The sequence below is a fragment of the Takifugu rubripes genome, unplaced genomic scaffold, assembly GCF_901000725.2.
Source record: "Takifugu rubripes unplaced genomic scaffold, fTakRub1.2, whole genome shotgun sequence".
Lineage (NCBI taxonomy): Eukaryota > Metazoa > Chordata > Actinopteri > Tetraodontiformes > Tetraodontidae > Takifugu > Takifugu rubripes.
The window spans coordinates 41,344-62,408 of NW_021821650.1; the positions used below are offsets into that span (position 1 = coordinate 41,344).

At 55.6% G+C, this 21,065-nt stretch overlaps 2 protein-coding genes across 3 annotated transcripts; one reads left to right on the forward strand and one right to left on the reverse strand.

Annotated features, from left to right (window-relative positions):
* Nucleotides 1–704: 704 nt before the first annotated feature.
* Nucleotides 705–11,040, forward strand: LOC115248690 (dehydrogenase/reductase SDR family member 11-like). Its single transcript, XM_029832448.1, is given in 8 exon segments — nt 705–1,113; nt 8,997–9,206; nt 10,017–10,111; nt 10,326–10,455; nt 10,537–10,629; nt 10,709–10,759; nt 10,761–10,775; nt 10,846–11,040. Coding segments are annotated over 8 exon segments (768 nt in total). The 5' UTR covers nt 705–981; the 3' UTR covers nt 10,888–11,040.
* Nucleotides 11,041–13,139: 2,099 nt separating this feature from the next.
* On the reverse strand, nt 13,140–20,634 carry ankfy1 (ankyrin repeat and FYVE domain containing 1). Of its 2 annotated transcripts, XM_003970694.3 has the most exons (25): nt 20,529–20,634; nt 19,144–19,351; nt 18,932–19,050; nt 18,692–18,827; nt 18,497–18,620; nt 18,012–18,161; nt 17,744–17,909; nt 17,457–17,661; nt 17,318–17,386; nt 17,034–17,236; nt 16,860–16,957; nt 16,530–16,731; nt 16,345–16,443; nt 16,116–16,269; nt 15,880–16,048; nt 15,683–15,801; nt 15,435–15,591; nt 15,029–15,229; nt 14,777–14,953; nt 14,558–14,705; nt 14,397–14,487; nt 14,154–14,278; nt 13,922–14,068; nt 13,618–13,708; nt 13,140–13,551 (listed from the first exon to the last, which is right to left on the reverse strand). In XM_003970694.3, the coding sequence occupies exons 1-25, from the start codon at nt 20,536–20,538 to the stop codon at nt 13,419–13,421; spliced, it is 3,501 nt and encodes a 1,166-aa protein (XP_003970743.1). In that variant the 5' UTR covers nt 20,539–20,634; the 3' UTR covers nt 13,140–13,418. The 2 variants fall into 2 exon arrangements, with proteins under 2 accessions (XP_003970743.1, XP_029688307.1); XM_029832447.1 differs by lacking the exon at nt 20,529–20,634 and having other exon boundaries at nt 19,144–20,053.
* Nucleotides 20,635–21,065: the final 431 nt, after the last annotated feature.

Below are 21,065 nucleotides of genomic sequence, written 5' to 3' on the forward strand. Positions count from 1 at the left end.
GATTTGTGCTGAGTCAGCAGGGAAGAGACGACCAGCCATTTCGTCATTAGTCTTCAGTCCTCTAGTTAAGCAGTTAAAAGACTCACTGAGATCAAAATCTCTTTTCCAAGAGCGACCTGCCTCCAGGGCGCTGTTCCTGCCCTGCATACCACAGCAGAACAAACGCAGCTATCATTTACATTTACACCCCATAGATTTAAACTGTTTCGGTAAAAAACTAACTATAACCAGGTCCAACGCCCAATGAACCTCTCCAGGTCCTTTAGACTGGACTGAAGTCTACACATGTAGGAACACAAATAGATGAGAACGAGCCCAAGAAGAGATTTAGATGAACAATAAACCATCCATTAAGAAAATCTGCAGACAGATGGGCAGTATGACGCAAAGAAGCATTTCTAAATGATGTGCACAAGGAAATGTCCCTCAAAGGTGAGAGGTGTATTTGTGCACCTTCACTGTTAATAATTTGCCAACAGTTTTCTTGATTGCGATCAGCTGCTTCAGAGACTAGCAAACACGACATCCCGCAGGCAGTTCTGAAGCGCTTCGGATCGCGGGATTTCTGTTTTTAATGAAAGAAAGGACTGAAATCTTTCGATAAAATGCGCGCCATTTTCGCGCCGCCAAGCTCGAGCCGCACGAGCTCGTCACAGTCACGTGTCGTGATGTAATTAACCGAAAGACGTAACAGGCTGTTCTAGTTGTGTCCGGCAGGCGGCGACATTGGCCCGCGGACAGCGCCCGAGTGGGAGGTGATGTGCAGCGAGGAGTCGCTCCAGAGCCTCGCTTCTCCTCCAGGGTCCATGGATCCGAGCTCAAGCATCACATCCGCTGCTCTCCTGGAAGGTGCTCGCTTCTGCAGGCTGCCGCAGCCCTCCGACTGAAGCCGAAACCACCGAACGGTCCCCTGAACCGAGCGGAGAGAAGCCGAACCCGAGAGCCGCTGCTGGTGAGGTGCGCACAGGCAGACGGAGGGAGATGGATCGGTGGAAAGGCAGAGTGGCCCTGGTGACCGGAGCCTCGGTGGGGATCGGAGCGGCGGTGGCCCGGGCACTGGTCCAGCAAGGCATGAGGGTCGTCGGCTGCGCCAGGAATGTGGACAAAATCGAGGTGAGCAATTGGACTGAATGCGACAAAAGCTGGTGGGTGAAGCCGGAGCGAGGCTAGCTGTATGGAGGCAAAACAAAGTAGCTAACTAAGCCTAACTGCTAGCTAACTAGCTGTGCAAGTTCACCCAAGACCTTCAGCCCCAGCAGCCACCTGACTCATTTGTACATGGAATGTTAGAAGAAAGAGCCAAAAGGCGATGCGAGGGCGCCCATTCGAGCCCGGAGGAGCTCCTGCTGTCACCTAATGTAGCAGTTCAACATCCACGGAGCCGTGAATCGGTGCAAATTTAAACAGGGGCTTTAATTCAAATCAACTAGTTGGGGTTTGTATTTAGCCAACAATGCTCGGCTGTGCATGTGTCGACTCCACAATGAAAGATTAAAATGCAGAGAGGCCGGGTTAAGGATGACACCTTTGGTGACACCTTAGATCCTTCTCAGGGGGCACAAATGCCCCCTTGATGCACATGAAATGGTCGCACCAGGCCTGGGAGTGTCCTCTTTTATGGGGCACTAAATGTATAAAAAGTCTCCTCTTATCAGCCTTCAGCCTCGGTAGCGTCTCCACCAATAGGATTTCACCACAAATGTCACTCGCAGAAGAACAAATCCATGTTATATAAGCACCTCTGGACTAATCCAAGCCTTGTACATCAGTTTAGATTTCATTCAGTCATTTCTGATATGGATTAAGACCACACACGTCAGGGTTTCAGCTCACAATAATAAAGGCTAGTAATCAAACGGCAGCTAAGGGGGGGGGGGATCAGGACAGAAGCCGTGCACCGTGCACGGGCGTTTACCTGGAGACTTTAGACGTATTCATGCTGTGTGTGTGTGTGTGGAGGGGGGGGGGGGGGGGGGGGAGCGGCGCTCCTCCCTGCTGACTCTTGTCTGACCATAAGCCACCTCACCTTGCTTATCCTGTCAGCCAATTATTAATCCTCGCTCCGCTCCGCTCACTTCACACCTGCCCCCCCGGCCCGCTCTGACCCGCCTGCTGCCCCCCCCCCCCCCCGGAGGAGTCCAGGTCTTCTGCTGCTGCCGCGTTTTGGACCGGTTTGAAATCCACCAAGCCCGATGCCTGGCTCATTTATGGGCGCCCGTAACAGCAGAGCGCAGGATTACTTTTGCCAGAAATGGATTTATTTGGATTTAGAAACAGCAAAGAGGCGTCGATGACGCTGCCTTTGGCCACAATGTGGCTGCCACAGACGTTTAAAAGGTTCCTGGCCTTTGCTTAACTTTGATTTAAAACTGCATTCCTCTGTGTTGGATTTTTTTGGTTTACAAGCAGCTGTTTCCCCACCTTGACTACACACACACACACACACCCGTGCCCTTACATGCAGACCGTGAGTGTGTTGCGCAACAGCTAACCTCCCATTCATACTTTGGTCACATGGGCTGTCAATAGTTAACCTAGCTTGTTATCTTGTTTTCTGTCCTTCTGCGGCCGAAGACGATCAGACGGCATCTCCAAGTCTTTGTGATGCTTTTCTACAATGCCGGTGTCTGTCGGCGTTAGAGGGCCGACTGCGCCCCGGGCTGGGGGGCGCCGGCTTGGGCTCCGCCTGCCGAGCGACACGTCTGCCGCTCTGTCCCGTCGGTGTGGCCGGTTTGATCGGGACCTCAGAGAGTTGTCTGTGTGCGGGCGGGCGGGACAAAGCCGGCATTGTGCTCCGTCTAAACTGGGCTCCTGCTGCCTGCTGCCAGACCTGCCACGCTGCTGCTGAGGGATCCAAGTGCCCATCACAGGGCGATTGTTCCCCTCTGAAGACGCAGAGACGTCGCCCTGGACCCGAGCCCACCCCGACGTGCACGGCCACATTAAACGGGTTCAGTCACAGAGATTCTCTTTGCTAAATGAGGCTGGCAGAGTTGTGGCTGCAGGGCTGTTTGTAGTGTCAGGCTACAGGGTTTGGGGGGGGGGGGGACGGGGACGTGTGGTCACTAAGGACTCTGTGCAGGAATGGAGGGGCCACATCCAGGAGGCAGCGGCAGCAGCATCTCATTTACTGCTCTGAAAGAAGCGCTCTGAGGGAAGACAAACGTGTCCAGTGTTGTGGTTAAACGCTGCCCTCTGGAGACGCTGGGGTCCACCCAGGACCACTGGACCCCTCCTGTCTTGTTTGGAGAGGCTGCACCTCATCCAAAGGCTCCTGGATTAAAGCCAGACGTCTAAAGACGCCACGTTTGGACCAGCAGATGATGATCTGCTGTCAGATGCTGCTGCTCTGTTATTGTTCTAACTGATGCTGGGAGACCTTTGCTTTAGGTTCCACCACCTCCTCGCGGGACCTTCTGTTGGGCCTTAAAGAGTCCTGGAGCTTGGATTTGCTGGCTGGGCCGCCGCCTCACCGTTGCCGTTCCCATGTCGGCTTCCTCATCCAGCTACCTGCCAGCCTTTTGTTTTAGCTGTGCACGGAGCTTTTCCACTCGCTGCAGGTTTTTCCACTAAGCTGCGGCGTTCCCAGGGATTGTGCCCCTATAGAGAAGCAGCCTCGCCTCAATAACCAGGAACCCTCTCAGAACTGATGCCCAACACATGAGGGTCGATGAAATAAGGGCGGTTTCAGCCCCCACAGTCCCACCGCTGACTGGAAGTGTGTCCCAGTCTCTCACCCTGTCACCCACCCTGTCACCAGTCTCTCACCTTATCACCAGTCTCTCACCCACCCTGTCACCAGTCTCTCACCAGTCTCTCACCCACCCTATCACCAGTCTCTCGCCAGTCTCTCACCAGTCTCTCACCCACCCTATCACCAGTCTCTCACCAGTCTCTCACCTTATCACCAGTCTCTCACCTTATCACCAGTCTCTCACCCACCCTGTCACCAGTCTCTCACTCACCAGTCTCTCACCAGTCTCTCACCCACCCTGTCACCAGTCTCTCACCCACCCTATCACCAGTCTCTCACCTTATCACCAGTCTCTCACCCACCCTATCACCAGTCTCTCACCAGTCTCTCACCTTATCACCAGTCTCTCACCCACCCTATCACCAGTCTCTCACCAGTCTCTCACCTTATCACCAGTCTCTCACCCACCCTGTCACCAGTCTCTCACTCACCAGTCTCTCACCAGTCTCTCACCCACCCTGTCACCAGTCTCTCACCCCACCCTATCACCAGTCTCTCACCTTATCCACCAGTCTCTCACCCACCCTCTCACCAGTCTCTCACCAGTCTCTCGCCAGTCTCTCACCAGTCTCTCACCCACCCTATCACCAGTCTCTCACCTTATCACCAGTCTCTCACCCACCCTATCACCAGTCTCTCACCCACCCTATCACCAGTCTCTCACCAGTCTCTCACCAGTCTCTCGCCAGTCTCTCGCCAGTCTCTCACCCACCCTCTCACCAGTCTCTCACCCCACCCTCTCACCCACCCTCTCACCAGTCTCTCACCCTCTCACCAGTCTCTCGCCCACCCTCTCACCCCACCCTCTCACCAGCTCTCTCACCCTCTCACCAGTCATCTCACCAGTCTCTCACCCACCCTCTCGCCAGTCTCTCACCCACCCTCTCACCAGTCTCTCACCAGTCTCTCACCCACCCTCTCACCCACCCTCTCACCCTCTCACCAGTCTCTCACCCACCCTCTCACCCCCCTCTCACCACCCTCTCACCAGTCTCTCACCAGTCTCTCGCCCTCTCACTTCACTCTCACCACCCTCTCACCAGTCTCTCACCCTATCAACAGTCTCTCACCAGTCTCTCGCCCTCTCACCAGTCTCTCACCAGTCTCTCGCCCTCTCACCAGTCTCTCACCAGTCTCTCGCCCTCTCACCCACCCTCTCACCAGTCTCTCACCCTATCAACAGTCTCTCACCAGTCTCTCGCCCTCTCACCAGTCTCTCACCCACCCTCTCACCAGTCTCTCGCCCTCTCACCAGTCTCTCACCAGTCTCTCACCCACCCTCTCACCACCCTCTCACCAGTCTCTCGCCCTCTCACCAGTCTCTCACCCTATCAACAGTCTCTCGCCCTCTCACCAGTCTCTCACCCACCCTCTCACCACCCTCTCACCAGTCTCTCACCAGTCTCTCACCCTCTCACCAGTCTCTCACCCACCCTCTCACCACCCTCTCACCAGTCTCTCGCCCTCTCACCAGTCTCTCACCCACCCTCTCACCACCCTCTCACCAGTCTCTCACCCTCTCACCAGTCTCTCACCCTATCAACAGTCTCTCACCAGTCTCTCGCCCTCTCACCAGTCTCTCACCAGTCTCTCACCCACCCTCTCACCAGTCTCTCGCCCTCTCACCAGTCTCTCACCCACCCTCTCACCAGTCTCTCACCAGTCTGTCGCCCTCTCACCAGTCTCTCACCCACCCTCTCACCAGTCTCTCGCCCTCTCACCAGTCTCTCACCCACCCTCTCACCACCCTCTCACCAGTCTCTCGCCCTCTCACCAGTCTCTCACCCTATCAACAGTCTCTCGCCCTCTCACCAGTCTCTCACCCACCCTCTCACCACCCTCTCACCAGTCTCTCGCCCTCTCACCACCCTCTCACCAGTCTCTCACCCACCCTCTCACCACCCTCTCACCAGTCTCTCACCAGTCTCTCACCCTCTCACCAGTCTCTCACCCACCCTCTCACCACCCTCTCACCAGTCTCTCGCCCTCTCACCAGTCTCTCACCCACCCTCTCACCACCCTCTCACCAGTCTCTCACCCTCTCACCAGTCTCTCACCCTATCAACAGTCTCTCACCAGTCTCTCGCCCTCTCACCAGTCTCTCACCAGTCTCTCACCCACCCTCTCACCAGTCTCTCGCCCTCTCACCAGTCTCTCACCCACCCTCTCACCAGTCTCTCACCAGTCTCTCACCCACCCTCTCACCAGTCTCTCACCAGTCTCTCACCCACCCTCTCACCAGTCTCTCACCCACCCTCTCACCACCCTCTCACCAGTCTCTCGCCCTCTCACCAGTCTCTCACCCTATCAGTATCTCGCACCGTCAGGAGAACTCTTTCATTTCCTGCTTCACTGTAACGTCCAGTCATTTCCTGAAAGCAGGGCTTCTTCTGGTCACATTAGCCACGATGGAACGTTGCTTCCAGCTTGAGATGCCCTGTTTGCATCAGAGCTGTGGATTCCCGACGGCTCGCCCCGCCATGTGATCTCCTCCTGGCACCAGCACTCAGCTGTCCTGTTTGTGCGATCGGGTTTCAAGGTGTCCGCTTTACTGGCATCCACGTTGTCCTCCCAGAGGGTGCGCTGGGCGGGCCGGTTCCTGGCTGGGCAGGCCGGTTCCTGGCCCGGCTGACGTGCCGCTACGAGGAGGCCCGGAGAACCATGGGCTGAAGGTGCAAATCTACCGGGCCAGTACGCAGGGAGCAGCGTAAAGAAGAGCCGGCGCGGCAAACAAAAGGACAGTTCAACGGGTTCAGGGGTCCAGAAATGGGAAGGAGGAGTAGAAGAATGCTAATTGGAGCTCTTGAGCTGTGGCAGCAGCCAGATTAGGGTCGTTGCTGGCCGTTGGTTTGATACGGGGACTTTTTATAGCCACTCAGAAGCTAAAGAGGCCCGGGATCGTCTGGCTCGCTGTGAAAGCTCTTCACCGCCTCTGTTTTCGTTGCCCCGGGCTCCAGTTAGCACCAGCTTAGCATGCTAATGCCCCCGTCTGGTCTGGCTGCCACAGGATGGGGGCAGCAGGTGAAGCACGCTGGTGGAGAGGAAGGAAGCTTCGCCGTGTTTCAACTACAAACACGAGAGCCGCAGAAGCAGTTTATCATGTGACACTCGTGTCAACGTTAGAGGGGAATCAGCGGGTTCCTCTGTTAGCAGGAGCCACTCGTTTATTAGCATGAGAAGATGAGCGTGGCCTCTGGTTCTGCTGGGTCGTGGCTGGGTCGTGGCTGGGGCGTGGCTGGGCCGTGGCTGGGCCGTGGCTGGGGCGTGGCTGGGCCGTGGCTGGGCCGTGGCTGGGTCGTGGCTGGGTCGTGGCTGGGGCGTGGCTGGGGCGTGGCTGCGGCGTGGCGTGGCTGGGTCGTGGCTGGGGCGTGGCTGGGGCGTGGCTGGGCCGTGGCTGGGCCGTGGCTGGGGCGTGGCTGGGGCGTGGCTGGGGCGTGGCTGGGTGGGCGGACACTGAGAAGCAGCGCTGGTGGGCGATCCTCCGGTCAGTGAGGTCAGTTCAGCTCTCACCGTCCGGCGTTGAGGAGCATCCTGACACCGGGGCTATAAAACCACCCTGGTGGACCTTGAGACCTTTGATGGCAGCTCCAGTGAGGAGGAGATAATGACACAACTCTCCTCATCCCGTTACACAACCTGCTGGCGCCTTTGACCCGGCATGATTACAAGCTCAGGCGTCTATTTTTATTAGCTCTTCCTCGGTTAATGCGGCGGGAGGCTGATCTGAAGGAGCCGCTGTGTTCCTGCCCTGGTTCTTCTGGAGTTTTGGACTCCTTCTCTAAACCTGAATCCTGGTTGGTTCAGCCAGAACTGCTTCTTTGGTTTCAGGGGTTCAACCTGGAGCTAGCCACGCTACATGATAAATCCATCTCCCTGGGAGCTGTGCTCTCTGGACCTGGATCGGTCTGTCCGTCTCCCTTCCTGGCTTCCTCACCTCCTTCATTTCCTCCCTCCTGAGGACTTGATGTGATCACTGGACAAACGCTCTGTAATGAGGAACCTCCAGCAGGAAGCGGAGCTGAATCCCATTTCAGGATGCTCTCTGCTGCTGATGCTGCTGCTTGGTGCTATCGATCCACTGGGAGCATCTCCTGCCCGCAGCACCTTCACGTCTCCTAGTTTGATCTGTCTCCAGCCTCAGCTGCACATGAAGGGGGTGATGAGGATCATGAAGACCTTCACCACAGGCCACATGTTCCAGGCTGGTGCAGAAGCCCCTCTGGAGGTTCCTCATTCTCACTCTTAGTCCTGCAGGGATCCACTGTGACTGCAGATCACAGTGATCACATGTTGCTGCTGGGCCAGTGCGGTGCTGCTGGGCCCGTGTGGTGCTGCTGGGCCGGTCTGGTGCTGCTGGGCCCGTGTGGTGCTGCTGGGCCGGTGCGGTGCTGCTGGGCCGGTCTGGTGCTGTGCCTCTTTGCTGTAGGCGTGTCCAGGAGGAGCACTGGGGTGGTCCAGCAGCGGTGCTGGTGCTGGTGCCAGACTGACTGCAGCCTTTTCTCTCCGGCTTTATCGTGACCCACTCGGTCCTCTACCAGCAGCCTTGTCGGTCCCGAGTGGATCTCCCTGCTGGTGCGGAGAATCTGTCAGCTGGTGCTCAAACGTGCTCACGGGGGTCAGATGGTACCGTCTCTGGAGGTCAGGCTCCAGGCCTGTTGGACTCCCCCTGGACCAGGCCTGTTGGACTCCCCCTGGACCAGGCCTGTTGGACTCCCCCTGGACCAGGCCTGTTGGACTCCCCCTGGACCAGGCCTGTTGGACTCCCCCTGGACTTGGAGGTAATTCAGGGGTCCAGTTCTAAATCCACGTCCAGCTGATTAAAACAGTCACGTCCAACTCAGCAGGACACTGAATCAGACCCAGACTGGACTGGATGATGGGACAGGTTCTGAGTTCTGACCCTTGTGGAGTTCAGGCTTCCTGTGTTCCTGAAGCAAACTAGTGGATTGTGTTGCCGGTCCTGCTCCGGTTCTGCTCTGGTTCTGCTCCGGTCCTGCTCCGGTCCTGCTCCGGTTCTGCTCCGGTTCTGCTCCGGTCCTGCTCCGGTCCTGCTCCGGTCCTGCTCTAGTTCTGCTGCTTGTTGCCTGATCAGGTTTCATCAGAAACAAACTCTGAGGGTTAAACTGCTTTTATGGTTTCTGTCTCTTCTGGGTGAGCAGGGGGGTCATTATGGGATGTTGCCGGTGCTGCTGCAGGCGGCCCGTCCAGTCCCACTCTTTAACCATGTCGGCTCTCTGTGCAGAAACTGGCGGCGGAGTGTCAGAGCGCCGGCTACAGCGGCACGCTGATCCCGTACAAGTGCGACCTGTCCAACGAGGAGGAGATCCTGTCCATGTTCTCCGCCATCAAGACCATGCAGCAGGGCGTGGACGTGTGCATCAACAACGCTGGGCTGGCCCACAGCGAGCCCCTGCTGAGCGGGAAGACCGAGGGCTGGAAGAACATGATCGACGTCAGTGACACACACTCACACACACACACTCACACACACACTAGCGTAGGCCAAGGTAAATATGCTGCCTGCAAATGTGAGGAGCTCTACACTTTAATAATAGAAGAACCCTCTTGTTTGGCTGGGGCTGGAGAGGGATCCACCTTTAAGGAGTCAGATCTTCAGTACAAAGGTTATGGGGTCGTTTCCCAAATCTCAAAACTCCGACAGACGATGCCGTCACGGTTGGATGAATATTGGAATATGTGGCTGTATGCAAATTGAAAAGCAGTGGGAGGAGGAACGCAGCATTGTTCACTCTCTCTCGCTCACACACTCTCACACACTCTCACACACACACACACACACACTCACACTCACACACACAGACACCCTCTCTGGCGCTGATTTATTGGCTCTGAACGCAGCTTGGCCGCGGCACAGTTTCATTAATGAGACTATTCCTCTTGTTGGGACATCGTGACTCGCTTAGCTCTCCGCGGCTAACGCCCCCCCCCCCCCGAAGCTTCTGTCCCCAGACTCCCACATTCACAGCGTTGGTCCATCTGTTGTCATGGCAGCCCGTGTGAATGTGTGTAGCGGTGTATTTTTAGCCCGTTTAATCTGTCCGCTGACCTTGTTTGGTCACTCCTCCGATCTGGTCCCTTCTTCAGCGTTGACTTTCTGTCTGCTGGAGCAGCTGTGGACGAGCAGGTCCAGACGGTCCGACCCACTGACCCGGTGGGGTGGACCCCCGCGTCCTCTTTCACGTGCGTCCTTTAACGCCACGCCACGGACCCTCTTGGTGATCTGTCCCCTCTCCCCCTGCAGGTCAACGTCCTGGCCCTGTCCATCTGCACACGGGAGGCGTACAAATCAATGAAGGAGCGGAATGTGGACGATGGACACATCATCAATATTAACAGGTAACAGACATCAGGACGTGAGTCTTAGACATGAGGACATGGCGTGAAGCCATGTGAATCCCAAAGGGCCCCTTTTGGACTTTGGAACCTTTGTCGATAACTGGTCTTGAGCACAAGTCTCATGGTGGAAGGCCGGTGATACGAGACCCTCCAGGCTCCTTAGTCCCCCTCGTCTCACCGATGTCTCCTCTGTGATGTGTCCTCTCCTCTTCAGCATGGGGGGCCACCGGATGGTCCCGAGCGCTGATGAGCATTTCTACTGCGCCACCAAATACGCGGTGACGGCTCTGACCGAGGGGATCCGGCAGGAGCTCCGGGAAGCCAACACGCACATCAGGGCCACGGTAAGCTGGAGGCCACCCGGGGGCCGTTGCGGGCGGATCCACGGGAAGCCTAACGGGCGGGAACGCTTCGCTCTTTTGCAGTGCATCTCTCCGGGAATAGTGGAGACCGAGTTCGCTTTCCGGCACCACAACAGCGACCCGGAGAAAGCGGCCGCAGTGTACGAGAGCATGAAAGTAAGAGCGCCCGCGAGCCGATGGGCAGCGCTAGCTCAGACGCAGAAAGTGGCCCAACCCTCTTCTCTTCCTCCCGCAGTGTTTGAAGGCCGACGACGTAGCCAGCGCCGTCACGTTCGTCTTAAGCGCCCCCCCCTCACGTGCAGGTAGCCCTCCGTCGCTCAGCACCGCTGCTGTAAACGTGGCCAGCGGGCTGATGTCCCCTGTGTCCCGCAGATCGGAGACGTGCAGATGAGGCCGGTGGAACAGGTGTCGTAGCGGCGACCCGGAGAGCTGGGAGGTGCAGACAGAGCAGCGGCCACGGCGACTCCTTAGCGACCTCTGCTGGGCAATGGGGGAGGTGGGGTGGGTCAAAATCATATACTAAAGCTGTGTTGGATGTGCAGGCATGTGGTCCCAGACGGCTGGAGCCTCCGGGACTCGCTAGGACGAATAGTCGAGTCTCATCCTGAGCCGAAGCCAAACTCCAGGAGGATCAAGGACACCCAAAACGCTGCTGTACCATGTGATCATGTGCACGACCGCCACGTCAGAGGGAAACGTCTGCCATTGATTGCACTGTTTTCTTTACCTTTATAAGAATGACTGGCTTCTGATTCCGTTTTTATTTGTAATGAATGTTTTAACGCTGGGTCACCCTGGTTGTGATCTCTTACTCACTAACCGTAGATCAGAGCGGCGCCGCTCACGCCGCCACCCGTCAAACCTTCACTGTGTAGGGAATTTAGCGCCCGGGTTTGGATCTGACCACTATTCCCGAGGGACTGGGAACCTTTAAAAGATACAGCGCACCAGTTCCTGCAGTGACTTCAGTTGTTTTGCACTTTGGAATTATTTAAGAACCTACGAGATGAAACACTGGCAGGCTGAGGAGGAACGAGCTCCGGGGCCGGCGGAACCGCGAGCGATGGCTTTTCGCTGACGCGTTCTGCTGAATTACGTAAAAAGAATGGCCCAGAAGTCGAGATTTGTGATCAAAAACGACGGTCGAGTTCCAGAAACGAGACATGAGCTGTGGACTTTGTGACGAGGTTTTATTCCACATATAGTGCGTGTGTGTGTATTATTAACAGCGTTGCCCTTCTGCATGTCCCAATAAATGAGTCAGCTGTAATAAACGTGACCTCATACAGTTCTTTCTGCTTCCAACGTTGCTTCTTTTCTCTCATTGGACTGCGCCACCTCCTCTAAATCTTGATATGGTTGCAAGAACCCATTTTGTGGTCTTCTGTCCTCTAAGATCTGTTGCTATCAGCAGGAGCAGAAACGCCGTTGGTGCTTCATGAAATGGTGGCAAGACGGACGTCCTGACATGAACGGAAAACAAACCCCCCAAAAAATCCATAAACGAGCAGCAACTGGGGCAAAAACAGCCTGACGGAACCAGTCCCACCAACGTGAAGGGAGGAGACCAGGCTGAGACGTCACAGGAAAACACTGCGACCATTTTCTGCCCCTTTAAACTGTCACCCTCTTTAGTTGTAGGTTCTAAACCGCATCCCGACCATTTTACTGCAGGAATAATCACACACACACCTAAAAACAAACAGCATTTCTGGGATGAAAAGGTCTGCTGTGATGGAAGCGACCGGTCTGGGATCGTCCCTCCGTAGATCCAGTGGATCCATCAGTGTTACACACTTGAGTCGACGCCGACAAAACAAAGTGGAGCCGTTTGGTTTTGGATGGCCTTTATGTAAAGGTGTCCTCCCTTTCATTAAAAAGGATACGCTGGGAGGACGGGCTAGATATCTGAGTATACAGATCCAGAGAATTGTGCATAAAAGATTAAACAATGTGCATAAAAGATTAGCGAGGCAAGGTTTAGGTTTGTCACGGTGACACGCACAAACTGCATTAAAGTACAAAACAGTTGTAGTGGTCAAAAATATCACATTTATCTGTACACTTCAACAATACTGGCGGGGAGGGCCGGGACCCGGGGGGGGGCCGGGCCGCGGGCCCCGCGACTCCAGCGCCTCCTCGGTCATCCCCAAATGCCTCCCGATGTCACTAAAGTGCAAATGAACTCGAAAGGTTACACGTGAGCAGCCCTGGCCCCAGGCAACGTTGTGGGGGGAGGTGACGCTCACAACTACAGACGGAATGGAATTATTGTTCGTTGGCGGCCAAATAGCATTTAGAAAAGGCTACAAATGAAAGGAGGTGCGGGCATTCTGGAGGTGTGGGTAACTGAGGAGAACGCGTGGGAGAAGCTTGAAATCCCTTTCCAGCCCAAACACAAAGGCTCGATTAGGTTTCCCAAGATGCAACGTTACAAATGACACATCGGTGGCACCTGTGAAGATATGGACCATATTCTCGACAACTTCCATGATGAGGAATTCCAACTGCGGCAGTAAAGAGATCAAAGGGCTCCTCTAAAACTTGATTCATTCCCTTCACGCTCCTCTGGTCTCCAGAAGAGTCAAAGATGACAGCATGACGGCTTTTCTCTTGATCGACACTCACTCATTCTGGTCTGGTCAGCTCAGCCCCCCCCACCCCACCCCCAAAAGCTTCTGAAAGTCCCGTCAAATGAAGCGTAACGTTAACGTGCAGGTCCACGCCCACGGACACCTGCAGCTAGAAGATACCTGATAACAACAGAAGGAAATGGGAGCTTCTACTTGAAACGCTCTGCTAGAACCTTGGTGAGAGTTCATGGACTACAATAGTATAAATGCGGTGATCCATTACGGTTCAGGGATCTCTGGGGATCGTGTCCATCCGCCTGGTGGGCCTGTCTGATGTCACAGGGTGGGGGGGGGGCTCCCCAGGCGGCCACATTACGACACCCCGCCCAGAGTCAGCACATCAAAACAGATGTCGCACACCCTCACCGGCTTGTTCAGGTCAAACTTGATGATGGGGATCTCCTTGATAGAGCACTTGTGGCACAGCAGGCGCCCACAGTGGCGGCTGCGGGTAAAGACAAGAGTTATTAGTGGGGGGGGGGGGGGGGCAGAACAGAACACAGCTACGCACCAGTGATGCTTCCTGGTCGTAACGCCAAACTTGGCAGTACATTCGTAGCAGTTGGAGCCATCGCACCACGGGGGCTCTTTGGACAACATGTCTGAGTGGAGGAGAAGACACCACAATGTTACAGCTTCAGGGGTCCACCGGGCAAAGGTCACACCAGGCCTCCCGGCGCTCCGGGAGTGGGATCTGCTGCTCAGATCACCCCAGGATCCTGGGAAAAGCTGAGGCGAGAGGACGGAGCAGACCCCGACGATCTCACCCCCCCCAACAACAACAATAATAACAACAACAATACGGGAGAAATTACCTAAAAGGCGAAAGAGCAACTGTTTTGTTGCCACTTGGTAGTTGAAAATATTGATGCCCTGATTATTAGTGACGCCCAGCCGAGCCCCCGCCCTCACGATGGCGCGGCACAGGTTGGCGTTCCCTTTCATGTAGGCCAGGAGCAGGACTGGAGAAGAGAGCGGGGCTCAGAGTCAACACCAGCAGCAATGGTAATAACACCAGTAACAACGAGGGTAATAGAGGACGGGCACCCGTGTTGCCTTCGTTATCGGGCTTGTCCAGAGGATACTCGGGCATGCACTCCAGGAACAGCTCGAAAATGGCAGCAGCGTTCTCCTTCCCGTAGTGGCCGAGCACGTGCATCGGCGAGTGGCCCCTGGACACACAGGACACGGGAGCAACATGAAGACGACTGTTCTGGTACCGCGGGCGGTGCCGCACCTGTCCCGCTGGACGCCGGCGGGGTCTAGACGACGGAGAGGACGGGCGTCTACCTGAGGTTGAAGGCCTCGGCGTCGATGTTGGACTCGGTGAGGAGGGCTCGGACGTTGTTGAGGCGCCCCTGCATCACGGCCAGATGCAGAGCTGAGACAAGAGGAGAGACAAGGGTGAGGCGGCGTCCCCGGGGCCCCCGCGGGCGGCGTCCCCCCCTTACCGTTGTTCCCGTTCTCGTCCTCGGCGGCAAAGTCGACCCCGTTCTCCAGCAGCACGGAGCAGATGGTGGCCAGGTCCTGCTGGGCGGCCAGATGCAGCGCGGTCTGCCGATGTTTGGTCAGCTCGTTGATTCTGGCTCCGGCCAGCAGCTGCGGGCCAAACACAACACTTCAGTTCCAACAGAGACGCCAGGAAAAACGGGGAGAGGCGAGGCCGGTACCAGGTTGCGGACGATGATTTCGGATCCGGCTTGAACGGCCAGGTGGAGCGGGCTGAGCTTGGCTGCGTCCTGAACCCTGGAGTTGACGTTGGCCTGGACGCTGATGAGGAACAGCACGCTCTCGATGTCCGAATTCTGCACGGCCACGTGGAGGAAATTGCGGCCCTTGTTGTCCACCTGTGCGCAAACAGAGTTTGAGTTCAGGGCCGACGGAAGCTCTTGATCCGAGAGGACGGAGCCCTTGAGCAGAACCTGTTCAGCGGCGCCAGGCTCCCTCTTGATGATGGCCTCGGCCGCCTTGTTGTTCTTGTGCGTCATGGCGCAGGCGAAGGGGGTCATTCCCTGGCGGTCGCGGACGTTGAGACGGATGTCCGGGTGGGAAATGAGGAGCTGGATGATGACGCTGTGCTGGTTGCTGATGGCAACGTGGATGGGCGCTCTGCCTTCAGCATCCTGGCACGAGACAAGGAGAGAACGCTAAGAAAGAAAGAAACCCGTGGGTCCGACTCCAGCTCGCACGCGTCGCGCACGTGAGCCACAGCTCCAGTGGCAGGCGGACGGTGCTCCGGAGGCAGCACCGGCTCCACAGCTTCTGTGGCCTCCAAATAGAACCTCCCCCACAGCTCCACAGTTTAACGGAGCACGAAACAGGTCTGACCTGTGCGTTCACGTTGGCAGCGAATTCTAGAAGGCACTGCACCACCTCCTCCAACCCCCAGCTGCTCGCCAGGTGGAGAGGCGTTTGTCCATCTCGGGCTTCCTCGTCTCCTTCTCCGTTGGGGCCTGGGCGTCTGCAGCTGTTGAGGTCACAGCCACTACACACACACGCGCACACACACACACTAGCAACATTAGCCTCACCACCCTGGTGAGAAGAGCACAATTTGCTATCGGACACAAGCTGACCTGCGGATGAGGAAACAAGCAGAGACCTCGTTATTCTCGTCGATGGCCCTGTGCAGGAGGGTCTGCTGGCAGCCCGAGGGCCCCGTGCTCCAGCACGTGACATCACAGCCGTGGCGGACCTGTGGTGAGCAGACCCGTGGCGGAGGTTAGAGCCGCAGCTTCAGCCGAACCGGCACGGCCGCGGATGCTTTGCTCACCAGGGTGGATGCGATATCTTCCAGGTTACTGGCCAGCGCCAGCCACAAAGGAGGGTCCCCGCTGTCATTCACCACAGACATATCAGCTCCTCTCGTGCAAATGGCATCAACCACCAGCGGTAACTGGTGACTGATGGCCAGCTGCAGCGCCGTTTCACCCTCCTGGGTGCTGAAAGACAAAGACATCCACATTATACAGAAGCATGAAAGCAAATCAGGCTAATATAGAAATGTACCTGATGTTAATGTCTGCCTGGTGCTCTAGAAGGAAGAGGGCGCTCTTGCTGTCTTGTCTTTGGATCGCCATGTGGAGCAGAGTTTGGCCACTGGACATGGTGTCATTAATAGATGCCCCTGAGCCCAGCAGCTGAGCCGCTATGGTGTGCATACCTAGCAGACAAAACACACGGGTTTGTGACGCAACACGCACCTGCAGGGTCTTCCTGAGGGGGCGGAGTGGCTTACCTGTCCAGAGGGCCAAGCCCAGCACCGTCTGGTCCAGGGAATCTTTCAGACTGAAGTCTGGAATGATCTGGAAGTTGTTGGTGGCATGGAGAGCGTTGGCTGCAACACGTCCACGGGGGAAACGGTGAGGAGCTGTAGTTCACAAAGCTGCACAATGCGTACATGGAACATGGAGAGAGGCTGACCTTTCTGCTCCAGGATGACAGAGACCACGTCTGGGTGGTTGTGAGCAATGGCCATGTGGAGGGGGGACTGCATGGCAACGCCACTGGCGTCCTCGGGGAGGGGCTTCTGCGTCTGCAGGTTCGGATTGGCCCCCTGCTGAAGCAGCTCCGCTGTCAGGCCCGCCAGGCCACAGCGACAGGCAGTGTGAAGAGGGCTCTCCCCCTGAACACGGGCAATACTCCATCAGGACCACCTCAGAAACCAGATTCATGGGCATCTGCGGTCCCAGTAAGGTCCGGACCAACTCTCCAGATCAATACTGCTCGTGATCCGTGCATGTTCAAACATACCCATTTGTTGACGTGGTTGACCTTTGCTCCGTGAGTAGCCAGGAAGAGGGCGGCGGCCTCGCTGCCGGCCAGAGCTGCTCTCTGCATGAGACAGTACCCTGCAGGGGCCCGACAGCACGCCGATGAGCATTACAGAGAAGTAAAGAACTGCAGCGAATGGAACAACGCCGGCACCTGTGGCAGAATCCGGAGCGTCTGCGTTGCTCCCCCGCTGGATGAGCTGCGCTGCAAAGCTGTTCTCCTTAAAGGAGGTGCCGTTCACCACCGGAGCGTCGTCCTCGAACGGGTTGACCGATGCGTCCGAGGCCAGGGTGATGTACTGCAGGGCCAGCCACAGAGCCGTGCTGCCCTCGTGGTCCTTCAGCTCCAGGTCGAGTCTATCAACGGGGAGACATTTCCAGCGTTACTGGGAGACCGGGACACCTTACAGAGTCCATCACGGGCAGAACCGGGCCTACTGTTTGCACTGCAGCAGCTGGTTGAAGACAGGCTCGTTCCCAGAGGCCACGGCTTCGTGCAGCGGAGTTCTATACGTGACAAACATCAGCGTTAGCGCGGTGGTGGCCAGAGCACGGAGACCGTGGCCTGCCAGCCTACCTGCCCTTGCTGTTCTGCATGTTAGCGTTGGCTCCGGTCTTGAGCAGCGCCTCCGCTATCCGAGCCATTCCACCCATCACCTCTGCGGAGTGTTTCTTGGGGCTGAATGAGCAGACCAGGTGGAGAGGGGTTTCTACTGCTCCCACGGTGGCGGCGTTCACCTGAGCAGAGTGGCCGATGAGGAAGACGGATGCAAATTCATCCCCTAGGAGAAGAGAAAAGGACGACAGCAGCTCTTGAGAGACAATCATCCCGCTGGAATCGACGCCAATTAAAGCCCTACTCACCTCTTTGGATGGCCTTATGCAGGAGGCTCCACCCACTCTGGTCCACCATATCCACATCAGCCTTGTTATTAACCAGCGTGGTAGCAATGCTCTCTAATTTGCGTGACAGTGCGAGGTCTAATGCCAGGTCACCATTGTTGTCCAGCTCATTCAGCTTGGCAGGGAGCTAAAACGTAGATTGGGTGTTTACAGACGTATATTTATCCGTCTATTCAATGGTGCACAAGGTAAATGATGAAGGACGCCAGGCTTTACTGGCAGGGCTGACCTGCGAGTCCATCTCAATCAGGTAGAGAAAGACGACATCTTCCCGCTCCACTTTAATGGCTTTGTGAAGAGGATACTCTGTTTTGGATTTGATCATCTTGTACAAAAGCTGCGCGCTCATGGAGCTGAAGTCTTCTTTCCTCAGGTCATCCTGGTACAAGAGCATGAAACAGTCATCAAAGTAGCAAATCAAGGGTGGAGAGAAGGGCGTCCTTCCTCATGCAGGAAGAAGCCTCAGACCCCAGAAGACTGGCTGGTGAACTTTGCCTTAAAGGTAAAAGTACAGATCTGAACTTGCTGATTGTCAGGTTATTTTCTACACTAAAGTCATAAAAATCGCTTCAAAAATGTGGAACCTTTGGCCTTTGCAAATGTATGAGAAAACCTGGATTAAACTCTAAATCTGATCTGCAGGAGTGAGCGGAATAACCAGAGGAAAGCGCAGCAGGCGGGCGGTGGGTGGTGGGTGGTGGAGGAGGCCCTCACCCAGTGGCTGGCAATGATCTCCCCGCAGTAGTTCATCAGGGTGCCGGCGTTCAGCTCCTCCGCCGTTTGGTAGAAGCGAATGCAGTTCCTGACGTTCACTGAGGACATCACACCTTTCTCACACCTGTGGCACGTTACAGCGGTTAGGAGGCGTCGCCCGGTGACCGACGGCAGCACGTGGCTGGAGGAACTGACCTCTCCCGGAGCACCTGGAGGTGGAAGCGGTTGGCCAGCTTCATCAGGTCAATAAGAAAGGCGTCGTCCTCGGTGAGCTCCAGCTCATCGGTATATACCCAACGCAACATTGCCATGGCAACCTCAGGTTTGCAGTCTAGGAGGCAGTTCAGAAGAGATAAGCGGTGAGCAAATGATATTAACAACATCTAAATGTTTGAGTTTTCATTGTTCGGGTCCAGTGAAGGTGTCCCGGCTCACCTGAGAGGTCCAGTTCTGTGGTGGAGGCCAGGTTAGCCAGACTCCAGACGTCACTGCGAGCAGCCAACACAAACTTATGGGCCCCGAGCGTCTTTCCTGCCACCTTCACGGCCAGATCACTGTAAAATCAGCACGGATCGTGAGAAGAAAGCCCCAGCAAACACACAGACTCGGCACGTTGAAGCGCAAGGCCTCCGTGACCGGGTCCTCACCTGTACTGCTCCTGCAGGTAAAGGTCTGCCACAATGTCCAGGAGGCGGCTGATGAAGGTGCTGGCTGCTACGGAGGTGGGCGAGGTCTGGCCGGGGTTCTGGGCCGCCAGCATGGCGCAGCGCCGCTCTGTGTCCGCCAGCTTCTGCTGCATCTTCACGTACTCCTGCCGGAGCAGGGCCAGATGCTTCTGCAGCTTGGCCACCTCCTCTGTCCCACACCAAGGTCGAGCAGATAAAAGTGGGGTCACACGCGACACACAATGAAAAGAACTGTTCAGTACAAAACCCATCCCTATTTAGAGACGACGCCAAGCAAACAGACTGGATTTGACTGTTTTAGGAGAGCATTTCTGCTCATCCCGATGCAAATGTGCGTCTTTAGACGGCGATCTTTAGAGAGAAACACACTTTCTGCACATCTCCTTCACTGTTGCGACACAAGACTCGCCGGGGCCCATTTCCTTCCTCTAAACCAGTAAAGTTTTAGAGCGGTTAGGGAATGCTGAGCAGGCACGTTACTTTGTCCTCCTCGTAAACGTTATTGGCACAGCCAACGGTCATGTGGGGGAGACCAGCTGACCGGCCCCACCTGGGAAGGCTGCTGCGGTGGGGGCCACCTCCAGCCGGGCTGCCAGGGGCCCCTCTCCACCTCCAGCCAGGGCCCGTCTCCACCTCCACCTTCTTGATGCATCTCAGTACACGCACTTTTATATCATTTATCCTATCAATCCAACCCTTGACCGTGGAAAGCAATGCACCATAAACAAGAAAGCCTACTGTGTTGTCAGTTTCGATCATTTTTGACAGCGTTGGTCTTTTCTGGTCAGCTGAAGGAACATCTGAGCCCACAGACAGACCTCAGCTAAGGAGCTTCTGCTAAGAAGCAGCCGCCCTTCCCTTCTGTTCAAGCCCAACACAGGTGGTGGCCTCGGCACTGCTGGCCCCGCCAGGTGTCCCTGCACACCTGTCCTGGACCGTCTCACTGCACCAATCACCACACAAATTAGCCAAATTAGACGTGTTGGAGCTGCAGTCGCACCGGTTCTGGGTGGAAAGATACTGATACAGTGAATCTTGCTTTAGCCTCACTGCATCAGACACAGAATGTGTCTACATTCGCTGCTGTCAAACGTTTAATTCAGTCCGTTTTCGCTAAATCGTGGACAGAGATAGCGGAGATAGCAAGACCACCGCCAGCTAGCGGCAGGACAAGTCGATTGTGTCAAGACAAATGTCGCATCGCCTTTTTACAAAATCTCACTCAATGGTTTTGCTTCGCGAATACGCCGTTAAATAAAGCCCCGGGACACACTAGTGTCGAGTCAGCAGGTAATTCGATCTACAGTAAAAACGGGTGTTCCACAAGAGAAAAACGCAGCCCGTACCTTCCGCCATGTTGCTCCCTGTTAGCGCCGCGTCTGACAGCTGTTCTCGCGATAGGATGGCGCTCCGGCGAGACCGCCGTGCTGCGTTCACGGACTGCCGCAAAACGCACCGTTACATGCGAAACACACAACGACTTTTTCTCGTCACGAGTTCACCCCGTCCAAAAATGTAATTTAGTATACTTTATGTTCAAATATGTGAAAGAACTTGAAAAAGCATTATCTTTAAATGATGGTCAGGGTGGTTATGAGGCTCCTGCCAGTGTAAACGCACAAAATATACAGGATTCACTGCATTTCTTTATTATATTCACTATTTACATCATGTAAATACTCTAAGAGTAACTTGTAAAAGTTAGTGAGTCGGAGCTTTGGATCCTTTTTGCTATGTTGCCCAATTTCAGGGAAATCTTTCTCAAACTCAAGTTATCTTCCTCCACTCGCTCTTCCCTGAATTCCAACCGAGCCCTTTTTGATTGTTAATCATCTCAATCTGCAGCAGAACTTTATCTCAGCTCTTCTCATGCAATTGAATTA

Coding starts and splice junctions, on each gene's coding strand:
- ankfy1 (XM_029832447.1), bottom strand. CDS start 19,433: ATGGGTTTTGTACTGAACAGTTCTTTTCATTGTGTGTCGCGTGTGACC. Junction 18,162..18,496: donor AGATCATTGCCAGCCACTGG/GTGAGGGCCTCC, acceptor CTCTTGTACCAG/GATGACCTGAGGAAAGAAGA. Junction 14,069..14,153: donor CGATAACGAAGGCAACACGG/GTGCCCGTCCTC, acceptor TCTCTTCTCCAG/TCCTGCTCCTGGCCTACATG.